General features: G+C 41.5%; 1 protein-coding gene across 1 annotated transcript; it reads right to left on the minus strand.

Annotated features, from left to right (window-relative positions):
• Positions 1-5,127: 5,127 nt before the first annotated feature.
• On the minus strand, positions 5,128-13,881 carry LOC101159244 (alpha-2-macroglobulin-P-like). Its single transcript, XM_078930129.1, has 8 exons — positions 13,752-13,881; positions 13,559-13,633; positions 12,954-13,110; positions 12,090-12,165; positions 9,755-9,917; positions 9,490-9,677; positions 9,050-9,262; positions 5,128-5,148 (listed from the first exon to the last, which is right to left on the minus strand). The coding sequence occupies exons 1-8, from the start codon at positions 13,879-13,881 to the stop codon at positions 5,128-5,130; spliced, it is 1,023 nt and encodes a 340-aa protein (XP_078786255.1).

Raw genomic sequence — 13,881 nt, forward strand, 5'->3', positions numbered from 1 at the left:
TTCAGACAGTTTGTTGACCAGAATGTCAGGAATGATTGTGTTAAAGGCTGAGCTATAGTCCACAAAGAGCATCCTGGCGTAGGTGTCTCTGTGTTCCAGGTGGCTCAGCGCAGTGTGGAGGGTGATGGAAATGGCATCATCCGTTGATCTGTTTGCTTTGTAAGCAAACTGGTGGGGGACGAAGATTGGAGGGAGGGAGTCTTTGATGTGTCCCAGGAGCAGCCGCTCCAGACACTTTGTGATGACAGCAGTGAGTGCAACTGGGCGGAAGTCCGTGAGGAAGGCTGTGGATGAGGACTTTTTGGGTATCGGGATCATAGTGGATGACTTCAGGCAAGCAGGGATGAAAGCCTGAGCTAGCGACAGGTTGAAGATTTTTGTGAAGACCTGGGAGAGTTGATCGGCGCAGGCCCGCAGAACCTTTCCGGGAACTCCATCAGGTCCCCCCGCTTTCCTGGGGTTTACCCTGCTGAACATCCGTGCCATCCGTGCCACGTCCATAAAGGCATTGTTTTTATATTTAGAGCTCTAGGCAACCAAACATTTGTCTATATAAAAGAGCTTTTACAATTGTGCACTTTTAGCAGGCTGAAAAAATTATCTTTTTAAAATTGCCATTTCAAATTTGGGTTTTAAATTTTGTGTTCCATTTTTCTGTGCTTGTATTGGAAGGATTTGTTATTATTTTGTTTAAAAGTGCTACATATTGTATATACACATAATTTATTTAGAGAAATTTGCTATAGGTTGTGTTTTTTGGTTTTGTAGTTTAATTTCATTGGATTTATATTAAGGAAAAGAAGTTGCAGCATTGATTAAAAAAGGATAAAAGAGACATTTACTGTCTAAGTCTTATGTTACATCTGTAGAACTGTACTGAGAGTTGGGTTTTGTTTTGGAGCACATTCATATGTTTTGTTTGTAAAAAAAAAAAGATAAAATATTAAGTTAATTGCATTTTACATGACTAGAAAAGCAATGATTATTCATAAAAATCTATGAAAGACATACAAAACAAATGAAAAAGCAGTCTGCCCTCCCTCTTGTGTCTAAACTATTGTCACCTCACTTCTGGGTTAGTTAGCATATGAACAGGCAGCCGGTGTGTGTGTGTGTGGGGGGGGGGGGGGGGGTGAAATTTGACTCCAGCAACAGGGCAGATTGAGGAGCAGGCTGCAGCATGAGGAAAAGACTGAAGCATGTAAGAGGAAATGACATCCTACAGTTGACCAGTTCATTTTATATCTGTAAAGAATATTCAAGAAGCATTTAGACATGTTCAGCTATATGCGTGTGAAACTTGGTGTGGATATTTGAAGCATAAGTAATTTTAAAACACACTTGTTTGGAGTCCAGACGAAAAAAGCACAGGTTTTGGGATGAATCAGGATTTTTTAAAAATCATCTGTTTCACCTGGACTTCTGAAAAAAATATGGAAGGCAGCAAACACAGATCCCTACATTTAAAAAAATAAATGGTGTTGATATATGATGATTAAGTTATGAAAAATGATAGGTGTTTGTAGTTTTGCCTAAAAAGACGTTTTCGGACCTTTTTGGATGAAATGTTGTCTAAAAGTTCACCTGTAACTTCAATCATTCTGAATTTTTTTAGGAAGCAGTAGCACATAAATGCCTATGAAAGTTGAATTCTTGGTGCTGATAACCTAAACAGAATTTATGCTAAAAATCTTTGTTCAGTCCAAAATTGCATAGGAAAAAAAGAGGTATGAAGTTTCTCATAGACCCTATTGTGTTACATATCAAAGCTGGAGGTTATTAAAGGCATCTAATTCTGAAATCTCAGCTTCCTGAGACAAACGGCTGATTTATAATAAATTTCTATTATTTGGGTGCACATAATCGACCACTTCCTGTTACGCAGGCACCGTCAGGTGTACACCCATGAAACTTCAGATTATGAGAGAGGACCCTTCTGAGTATCTCCAGTTTTAATTTCATGCACATCGGACAAAGCAAAGAGAAAATACAGGGCAGAATGTGCCCAATGCAATAACTAGGTGGCGCTATAGAGCTCGTCCAAGATTGTCATATCCATGGTTTCAGAATGGAAGCATCATCATCTCCATCGAATTTAAGTGAGATCGGACAAGGAATGTGCACGTGAGAGCAACTTTTGTGTGCATGGCGAGACGCCCAACTTCGCCGCTCTGTCACGACCACACCGCCGCATTGAAAGTTATGGCTTTTTGTCAGAGTAAACTTCAATGGCTTTTCAACAGGTGGATATCATTTTGAGGTGTGTCGGCTCATCCTACTTGGAGCAGTGATGCTCCAAGTCAAACATGTCATTTCCTCTTGCCAGCAGGTGGCGCTACACCTGTTCCGGATTCTTCCACTGCAGATGTGTTCAGAGTCAGACTACAATCATGCACATAAATTTTGGATCAAATTGGATTATGCATGGCTGAATAATGGCCATTTTTCTTTTCATGGCGTGTTTTCAAAATGACCTCGAATTTTGACGCGCCGCCACGGTCACAAACAACCGTAAAAACTTAAAAGCTTTGCAATTTAACATGGGACATGGGTCTAGTTTACAAAACCAAAGTTTGGAGTCATTATTCATAAATCTCTAGGAGGAGTTCGTTCTAGAACGAGACCTGCAAATGTCCAAAATGCAGCAAAAATGACATATTGACATCAATATAGCAGACTTCCTGTGCAACTGACAGCTTGGTACCAAGAGACTTTTTTGTAGGTTTCCATCTGATGAACATGTCCTGAAAAAATCAAGCTTGTATGTTAAAGCATATGCGGGGGCTCGGGACAAATGTCACTGTAGGTGGCGCTGTCGAGCCGTTTTTGTGCGCCCATGCCAATCTCCTGTAAAATACGAAATTTTTCGCGACTCCTGATGTGTGTGCCAAATTTGGTGAGTTTTGGGGTATGTTAAAGGCCTCAAAAAGGCGACTCTTCCGTCGGAAGAAAAAGAATAATAATAATAATAATAATAACTCTAACAGATACAATAGGGTCCTTGCACTCCGTGCTCGGGCCCTAATAATAATAAACATTCGAATTACAATAGGGTCCTTGCACTCCGTGCTCGGGCCCTAATAAACATTCGAATTACAATAGGGTCCTTGCACTCCGTGCTCGGGCCCTAATAACTGAGGTATTTTCATAGAATATCATAGTTACTGGTGTTCTTTTTGCCATTTGGGGCTTTGATGTTACTATATTTTAGCAATTGTATGTTTTGCAGCTTTAAGGAAAAGCGTAGATTGTAGGATTGTGTTACTTTGAGCAATTTTCCAAATTCTTTTTTAGGACCAGCAAGTCCTTAATGGAGAGTCAAACTAGGGGTTAGAATGACAAATCATGATGCTCTAATTAGTCTTAGTTTCTTGATAAAGAAGTGAATAACTAGCTGCCAGAATGCACCAGAATGCATCTAAGACCACGTATTTTTCCAAAATTTCGCTCTGTGCCCGCCATATCGCTCAAAGAAAAGTTCAGGGATTTTTTCCTTACCTGACTTTCATCACTGAAGGAGAAAGACCAAGCGAGCTGCTAAAATCCAGAGGCGACTTATGGTAGTTCATTCCCACTGGGAAGCTGGGTGACCCTGCTCATCAGCTGGAGGATGCGGTCTGCCGTCCTGTGGACAACATCGCTCACGGTGGACCGTGTCATGTCAAAGACTCTGGCTACCACACTGTAAGATGTGCCACACGCCAGCCAGAAAAGAAACACCAGGACGTCAGTCTCCTGTGACCCCCCAGAGTGTGAGGAACCCGAAGCTGATGCTTCAGGACCATCGACCCAGATGCTCGATGGTCCTGCGGGTCAACCGAAAATCCAGTCTTGTGTCGGACTGACCGTCAGCGTAAAGGGCCAGGACAGACACCTTTGTGTTGGTAAAGCAGTAGAGACGTGGAAGACCCTGGAAAATGCAACATTAATTATTTCATTGAGGAAATTAAATCACATTTTTTTAATGTTTCTATTTATTTTGATGTCTTACATTTTAGATTATGAAGTATTTATTAATTCTGGAAAATCTCGTGGTTTTTATTTGGCTGGATTTTTGGATTTTCATTTAAACTTTTAAAAATGAAAGTTTTTGTTTTGTTTTTGTTTAAAACAAGTGATATGGTTTGACTGAATAAAAAATTCTAAACTTTGAACTCACAAGTGTTTCATGTAATTGGACTACACAACTCACTTGAAAAAGAATGTTAAACTCTTACCCAGCAGACTGTGTAACCTTGAGCATGATTAGTAACAAAGTTTAAGTTAAAGTTTAAGTTTAACTAAAAAAAAAGCTTTAAGTTTAACTCACAAGTTATTCTGTCTGGTCAGGGCATCCAGAGGAAATCTTCTGAGATGTCTGCTTGTCCTTGCCGTCCTGTGATGCTGCATATCTGCTCGTTTTCAGTTTGATCTCACGAAAAACGGTTGAATTATTGCCAGGAACACGGACAGATTCATTTTCAAAGCCATTTGGTTCTTCAGGTCACTGCTTATCCAGGGTTTGTTGTTGGGGAAGCATCAAACAGTTCGAGTAGGCACAACAGACTCCTCACAGAACTTAATATATTCTGTAATGCAGTCTGTCATGCCGTCAATGTCTTTGCCATGAGGCATGCAAAGAGCATCTCAGTCTGTGGACCCCAGACACTCCTGCAGGGTCTGCTCCATTTCTGGGGTCCACCTCCTCACAGACTTTTTGTGCACACGTTCCCGCAGGGTAATAGGGACATAGTTCAGGATAAGGTGAACCAGGTTATGGTCAGACCTGCCGGGGGGGGGGGGTATTTGCATGCAGCAGATCCAGAGTTTTATTTTCCCAAGTGGGACATTTCACATACTGAGTCCCCGAGCGTTCTGTCCATGGTTTGGTGGTTAAAGTCTCCAGTGATAATGCAAAAGGAGTTAGGCTGTTGTATCCGCAGGCGGGAAACGGTGGTAGTGATGACGTCAGCGGTGGATGGAGGAAAAAGAAACATTCATGTCAGCAAGTCGTATGGGACTGCTTTCAGAACTTGCTAATGGTGAATGAGAGACACCTGTGTGGGAGGGCGTGGTTACACACAGAGCAGGGAGGTTGTTCCTTTCTTATAGTAAACCAGTGCGCGGCATGCAAGGGCAGAGAGACGACTATTGGACCCAGGTTGCAGCCTACAGAAGAGAGAGAACATTTGAAGCCAGCGTGTGGAGTCCGTGACATTTGGGCGCGACCTGCAAGGTGCAGGCAGGAGCTGGAGGTGGCGCGCAATTCACGACGCGGAGGCGGCAAAGCACCGGCCACAGCCATCACAGGTCTTCATCGGGGCAAGGACCAGCAAAACACTCGCGTGGAGGAGGGAGACAGCATTCCCCGTGCACTGCCATTTGGAGATGCAGAGGGGTGAACGGGCTCCACCGCTCCTAAAGTTAAGTGTGCCAGCTATACCCCAAGATTTGATGAACAGCCTGTAGCTCAGTCGCCAGTGGATTTTATTTGGGTTAGAGATTGACTTTTATTCTTTTGCACAATTGTTTTAGTGCTTTTAAAACTATCTGTGGGTTTGTCTTGTTTTTATTGCATGTGTACTGGTGGCCTGGAATGCAGGCCACCAGTACAGTGCATGGCTTTAAATGTGTTTTGTGTCATCCTGTTTTTTTTTTTTTTATCTTTCCCGGTTTTAGAGTATTTTATTAAAACCTTTTACCTACAAAGGCTTTGACTGTCTCTGGAGCGACTGGCAAACTCCCCAGCGGATCCCTAAAATTTTGGTAGCTCTGGGGCTTCACCCTCATCCATCTGACATTCACCACCACAACCGTTGTGAACTCCTTCGGCAGATAATAAGGTTGGACTCCGATCGCCAGCAGCTCCACATACGGCGTGCCGAGTCACTCCTTGACTCAGATGTGTCCGGGGTTGCACAACCGTCACTCACATAGAGAGTAATCCTGCCTCCCGTCTTCTTACCGCAGCCGGCTGCATCTCTGTCCACCCTCAAGGTCATAAAACCGGGAACCGCGACGCTGCTTTCCGGGATGTGGGAATGCAACCACGTCTCAATGAAGCTCAGTAGGCTGCATTCCCGACACTCCTTTTGGGTGTTTATAAGCGTTGTTAGCTCCTTAGTCTTGTTGGCCAGTGAGTGCACATTCCCCATAATGACTGCAGGCACAACGGGCTTAAATCTCCTCCTGTTCATCTTAATGTGAGTCCCAGCTCTGCTGCGACCCCAACGTCTCCATATCTCCTTCGGAATCTAATGCCGAGCTCCATGAAGCAGACTAGACTCCGTCAGAGCCGTGGTGGTGTAAACAAGGGCCATGCTTCCCAGTGTTATTACCTCAGATGCGAAAACTGACGTAAGGATAATATAAACGAGGGAAAAGCGCAAAAAAGGAAAAATGAAGGTAAACAGAAATAATGGAAGAACAAAAAAAGAGAATAAGTAAAAACAAAGATGATTACAAACTTGATTACAACACGATTACATGAGCTATGGCAACAGGCGTCTGTTCACGGCGCCATCTGGTACTTGAAAATGGAAAGTGTTTAAATGGAAAATAAAGACATCATGAAAATGTCTACAATAGTTCATGAAGAATGACATTATTAGAATGAGCCGAGTGATCTAAAGGCACGCAATGATCCTGGTGTTGTGCAACAGAGGCAGTGCTTCTCGTTCCTTCTTGTTCCACCTCGCAGCCTGAGTCCACTACCCCTCCCCTTCTCACACACACGTGAGACAGGAGCAGCTGCAGGGACGGCAATTCACAGGTTTCAGGCTGTTACAAAGTCTGTGATATAAGAGATATTAGGAACACAATTGTGGCGCAGATATTTTTTCCAAGCACTGAGCCGCTGCCGCCACCGCCCCCCTTTTACGTCCGGGGCAATTGCCAGCATTACCTGTCCCTAAAACCGCAACTACTGCGCACCCCCCCCTGGGCACACCCCACTTTTTGAGAAGCACTGAGCTAGACTGTTTGTTCCCGCTCCCCTGAGAATTTTATCCCATGCCATCCCATCATTAATGGCAGAGATGACTCCCATCCCAAGGGAATCCCGTGACCCATAGAAATCGCCAATCAAATGTCACGCTGTGCAGGATAAGCATGCCCTCATTTCCCATCATGCCTTTGTTAACACTCTCTCCTACTAGCTTACAGCCCCTCACAACCCCAAGCTAACATTTGCTGTGCTACAAAAATGGTGAACAATATTGGAGGTATCCAGCCGTATAGTTTTGATCCAGATGCCAGCATGGACATGAAAAAAGCAGACGTTAGTGGATATACTTGTCTACAATAGAATGAAGGAGAACAGGTAGCTTGTAGACCGCAAATTGTAGTTTGTATGTAAAAACTGCAATCTTTTATAAACAGTATTTTTGTCTACACCTGCATTATCATGATTCAAATAAATAAATACTCCCAAATGCGGTTTTGATTGGACTTCTCTCAATATATGTCCTCTATCATGAGAAAAATGCTACATATGCATCTGAAAAACACCAAAAAGTTTATATTGGAATGGTCTTTAAGATCATCTTGACCTTCATACTGTTCTTTCTTATTCATTTCTGGGGTTTGATGAAGATTTGTCAAATTTTTTGTGCATGGTTCTTAATTTTTTTGTATCCGCAATGTCCGTAATTTATTCAACGACATTAAAAAATTACATCCAATGATCTTATTTCCTTCGATTCCTAATACTGCAGTGTCGTCTGCATTCCTACACACATGTTACTCTTACCCAAGTAATTTCCAAAGGCCTTTCTTTTGATAAATTAAGAGAAAAATGTTTCAACACTGTTGAAAAAATGTGTCTCGCTGTTTTTCTTGTTTGCTGTGGTTTCCACATTAGAATTTATTTCAGTTAAAAAAACAAAGATTAAAGGTGCTTTAACCGTTAAGAATTTTAAAGTATGATAATTATGATTAAGAAAATATAGTGATTTTTCCAACCTGCTGAAATGTACTTTATGAGATGGCAAATGCTAACTGGATTAAACAAACAATGAACAATCTCCAACACAGCAATCTGTCTTTTTCAGTTTAAACTATAGATGGATACTGTTTGGATTTGATCTGGTGCCAAATCAGTACTTCTGATGCCTGAACAGTGCTTGAACAGGTGCTTTAATCACCACAAGTCTTTTTTCAGACATTGCACATGTCGCTCTTTTCCATATTCCCTAAATTAAAATCTTTTGTAGTACAGACAAACTTTTGCTCTTTTCACTTTCAGCATTTGACCGGATGCTCCACCCATCCTCACAGCCTCACTTATTCTTATATAAGCCTGCCCACAGTCGCTGGAAAGGTAAAATGATTGGCTAGAATTGTAAAGCAAAACTATATAGAATGTAAATGACTGGCATGTCTGACACAAAAAACATTGAGTTGTAGCTTTGACATCCACATTTTTATGTGGTGCCAGTAGATCCAGAGTATCGGTACCAACTTGGCACAAAATTCCAGTGCCCATCCATAGTAAAAACTGTTTTATATGTGTCATTGAGCTCTGTAACAACAACGATTGTGGGAATACTGAGAGAACATCTATCACAAGATGGTTCATGCGACATATGTTTTAGTGTAGAGCTGCTGTTTTCTATCCTGTTTTTTCTGTTTTTTGTATCCGTTTTAGTATGTCTTTTTCTGTCCTGTTTTATTATTTCTTATTGATGTTTTACTCTATTTTTTTCTTATTTTTTAACCTTGTACAGTGACTTTGAGTGACCTGAAAGGCCCTTGAAATAAATGTATTATTATTAATATTATTATTATTATTATTGTTAAAGAGGCTCGTGTGCTGCTTATTTTTGGTCAGGTTTTGGTGGAACAGAAAAGCAAGACCCTGAACTGCATATTTGCTTATAAAGTTTTAATTCAAAATGTGTTTTGTCAGTATTTTAAATTTATACCAGTATTGCCAAATGAAATATTGGGATATTTAACAGAATCAATTTTTCCGCACTTCATCACTTAACAGCAACAAAAACTTTTAGAAAGAATTATGCAAAAAATGGAAACAAACATCTGTCAGGTAAGAACATTTGTATTTGTTTACCTGGATTGAGGAGCATGCAGTCCCTTTCACTTGAAGGGTATACTTTCCAGTCGCATCATTCATCACCTTCTCCTGGTAAAGCAGTTTGTTGTCTGGTTTCACATCAAACTCCAGTTGGACACTAGAGGACTGGACTGTAACGGTACTGGAACCCTCTGGGCTGAATACGACTGTAGCATAAAGAGCCAGAGCTTGAAGGGCCGCTACTGTGTCCTGCAATACAAAGTTAAAAATATGCGAGTTACATCAATGAGCTTTCAGAGAGACAGAATATATGCTTTTTGTGATGACATTTAAGGTACACAGGAAGAAAATGCATGACTTTAGTTTTCAGAATTGTTGTATTTTATTGTGGGTTTATGCAGTGAACTGGATATTGATGCTGACAATCTTTAAACAAAAACCAAATGTGGGTTTGGAGAGCTTGACTCTTGCTGTACCTGGGTAGAAGAAAAACCCCCATAATAGTTCTGTTGCCCGGTCATCCACCTAACAATACTTGAAGCATATCCCAGGTCTTCAGCAGTGTGGGAGGTACTGAGTAAAGACATCAGGACATAAGAGCTGATTTCCACTGACAGAGAGTCAGATGTTTCAGCTGCAGCCTGAGTCCAGTAGATGACATTTCCTAAAAAATAAATTCACAATCAACAATGTAACTGACAATTTAGACAATGAATGATTTTCAGCAAGAGGATAACTCACCTTTTTTTACTGCCACTCTGTCAAGGTGCTGCAGAAGGTGAGCACGAGTCTCCATGTCTCCTGCCAGTGTGAAGACATATGCTAGCAGAGCTGTGGTGTAGGTGTTGTTGAGCTCATTAATGGATCCTTTTAGGCAAGAGAGGCTCCTAGTTACCACATGGTTCTGAAACAGATTTTTAAAATGTACTGTTTGAAAGCAGCTCTGATTGTCTCCAGTGATTAGCTTTAGTAGTTTATGGGTCAGATCAGGGGTCCACAACCTTTAACACTAAAAGAGCCATTTGGGCCTGTGACTCACTGACCACCACCAAGAAGGAGAGTCAATTCGCTGTCAGAGAAACACAACTCTGCCATTTACCGTAAATTCTGGACTACAAAGCGCACCCGATTACAAGCCGCACCCACCCATTTTTACGTGTTTAACTACTTTTATACATACACAAGTCGCGTCAGAGTACAAGCCGCGCATGTGTTAGGCGATATTGTCATCCTGACAGATCACGGGCCAGCATCCCAGAGTGAGTGCAGTTCATTAGTACGTTGTGGGTGTAGACAGCTTTGCCTCTGGCTCATGCATTTGAGTGTATCGACATCTGTCTAACAGCATGGACCTGTATTCTGTTCACAAGTTCCTCAGTTATGGTGTTTTTATTTCATTCTTTTTTTTTTTTTTTTACTTATTGACAATCTAGGTATCATACATAAAATTACAAACAGTAACCATATAATCAACATTACATCCCTCAGTTATGATGAGGAAATTTACATCCGCGATTCCACATTTCCCATGAGTCTTAGGGGCTAAAGGCGGGGCCAACGCCCGGCTCGCCATACTGTTGTATGTGTTTAAGAATGAGCAAGTATCAGCAGTGCATGGAGGGGTGAACGGGAAAAGCTCTCTTTCCGTTTGTGTCGCGGCAGCGTTGTGGGAGTAACAGGGCTGTTTAAAAAACACACCGGTAAAATAAAGCAGCGGCGACTGAAAAGCGCGCGCCTCAGCGCGATACGCGCGCCTCAGTGCGGCGCGTGCGTCAGAATTCAAAAGCCTCTGCGCTCCGTTCCCGCCCCGCGCGCTCCTTGTCTCCCCTTCCTATCTACTCTGACACCTCTGGCCAGGGCGGCTTCAAGGAGGAGCACTTCGTCCCCATTGCGCCGGTGGACCGAGCAAATCGTGTCTGTGCAAAGCAATCGGACTTAATACTGTACGTTTCGTGTATGAGGGGCGGATGCGTTGTTACGTGTGGGAGCCATCAGACTGCCATCGGCCCCGCAGCTCTAAGAGCAGCAGGAGGAGAAGATGTCTCCAACTCACACGGAGGCTGTGAGCTTTTCAAAGCAAAATTCCACTTTTACGGTTTCCTTAGAAACCGTAAATGGAGTGTAAATTCACTCCATGCGCTGTTCTCTCCGTCACGCAGCAAACCGGCTCTTCCAAACCCGTTGGTGATGGTGGACTTTTTTACGCTGCTTTTAACGATTGCTTTTAACTTGAAAGCTTCATCATATTGTAGCGGCGATCACGTGCACGTTGGGTCTAATGGCCCCAAAGGATTCTGGGATGCGGCCGGGCATGCGTGTTTCGTTTTGTTGAACCATGACTGAAGTGTCTAAGACCTAAAGTCAAGTCCATGCTGTTTGGCTGCCAAGAGGTGTGTTGAAAAGAAATGCCTTGTGCTTGGAGTTGGACATAGAGTTCAAACTATTCACTAAGTTCGAAAGTACGTACACGGCGGCCGCCAATTAAATCCATAAATTAGCCGCGTCACTGAAAAAGCCGCAGGGCGGTAAGCGCAGGAAAAAAGTAGCGGCTTGTAGTCCGGAAATTACGGTATTTGTGTTGCTGTAACTTTTTATAAATATGATGTAACCTTGTTTTATCTCCATTTATAAAAAGCGAGAAAAAATGTTTTTCCAATAATTAAATTACTTGTTGGTTTTGACATAGGCTCATATGAGTAAATGTTCTCCAATGAAAAAGGAAAAGTCAATTGTAAGCACTCGTTTAAAAAACTTTACACAATATATTTTCCTGTTTAAGGTGAACCTCAGCCATAATTTTATTGGATCAGAACTGACTAAATAACCCATCATCTTTTAAATTATCAGCAATTTTATTTCCTTTCGTAAGAAAGGCCACAATGAAGGGGTAAAAGAGCCACATGTTGCTCCGGACTCTCAAGTTGCAGACCCCTGGATTAGATCAATGCACATCTAGGCAGTACAATGGATTTGTGATCATAATTACGGGTGTATTCAGACTGGAAAAATCTTTAGTGGTCAGTGGTGTTGCAGATTTTAAAACTTTGACCTGTGAGATGAATCTAGGTGTACTTACATCTGTGGATGTGTTCATCTCCAAGAATGCAGCAGTGATGTAAGCACTGAGAGTCATTTCATCAGACACCCCCCCCCCCCCCCCCCCCGTACAAAAACGGCAAACCACAGAAGAAATGTCTTTAGATCAATAACTGATATCCTACAGCTGTTGGAGTTTATTTGGATAATCAGCTAAGTAAGTTTTATAATCCGACTTTAAAGAGGTCAATACCAGAGTACATCTTCCACAATTCCAAAGCAGCCATAAGCAGCTGGTAGGTTATAGGCTTAGTCACATGCCTGTTTTTGGGTTGTCTGGGCCCATGGAAGGTTGTAGAGAGAAGCGGCTACATCTTAAAGTGCCACTCCAATCATTTTAGATATATTTCCAAAGTGTATCCATATACTCTCTCCTGTTGGCTTGCAGCCCTCACAAACCAAACCCAACCTAATGATACAGCTGCAACAAAAATGGCGGGAAATATTGGAGTTATGCAGCCGTACAGTTTAGAGCCAGATTTCCAGATGAGGAAAACAAAGACGTCCTTCTTGAACATTAATCTTAAGAGGCTTCAGAAGCGAACCAAGAACAGGGCCAGCCTTCAGGGTCAGCTTGTTCTGCCTCTTGTTTTTAGTCTATTTAGCGTAAGCATATTTTTGCTTGTCCCAATGTTAACCCATAAGAACCCATGATGACATCAATGTAACAGACAAAAATCAGACATGGATTCCGTGGTACACTTGGTTTGTGCAATAAAAACCACAATTTTATTTTGAAGAAAAAATGGGTCGAGGTTCTTATGGGTCAAAGATACATTTATGATCTGGTTACCAGTTACAGCAGCAAGAAACAGCAGAAACTTCAAGACGATGTTACTTTACCTTCATTCTGTTGTTGAAGAGTTTGCCAGACTTCTTAAAACAGCCGTTTTCTTTTTGTTTGGATTTCAACCACGATATTGATATATCAACCATATTAGGATCAATGTAGACGAATGACTTGGCTTTAAAAAAAGACCTCACAACAAAAGCAGTCAGCCCAGTGGAAATCCAAAGAGATCCGTTATTTATCATCCTCTCCTTTCAAAATAAAGGCAGCAAAAAAAATCCATTGTTTTTTGAGTGGGAATTTTAATGATGAAATGAAAAATTTACACAATATTAATTTTAACATTAAAATTAAGTTTGTTTGTAAAGTATTTTGATATCAGGAGGAAATATTCTTTCATTGACATGTACAATATGGTGGTGTTGTTAGCAATGGCCCGAAACAGCCTATTTTTTATTAAGTCCACTAACTACCACGTCACATTTATAGGAGTTTATTTATCACAAGACTAAAATAATAAAGAATCAAAGAAATTTTGAAATAATGTTTTTTGGAAGAAGAATGAATTCTGTGTATTTCTTTGCAATCTTGCAGCTTATCTTTCACTTGTAGGAATGTTTCTAACAAAAGTGTACACTAGAAGTTTAAATCTATTTACCAAGTGTTTCCTGGTCCTGTTCCAAACGTGTTGTATGATCCATCAAAATCTTTGTGGTTCAGCTGTCTTTGGTAACCTGTGCAGTAAAAGAAATCCAACAAAACATACACAGTCATTTGAGACAGTTTCTCACATTGTCCTGAAATACGTCACATTTGAAGATTGTTTTTAAAATGAAATTAAATGAAACAAACCACTGGTCAGAAAGTTGAAAGCCTTCTCCTTGATGGCCGGGGTCAGTTGATGTGTGTTCTGAAGATAATGGAGGATATAGATGTTGGGGGCCAAAAGAGCCATATTTTGCTCTCCACATCCATATGGCAT

The sequence above is a fragment of the Oryzias latipes genome, chromosome 13 (genome assembly GCF_053564925.1).
Source record: "Oryzias latipes strain Hd-rR chromosome 13, Olatipes_Hd-rR_3.1".
NCBI classification, from domain to species: Eukaryota; Metazoa; Chordata; class Actinopteri; order Beloniformes; family Adrianichthyidae; genus Oryzias; species Oryzias latipes.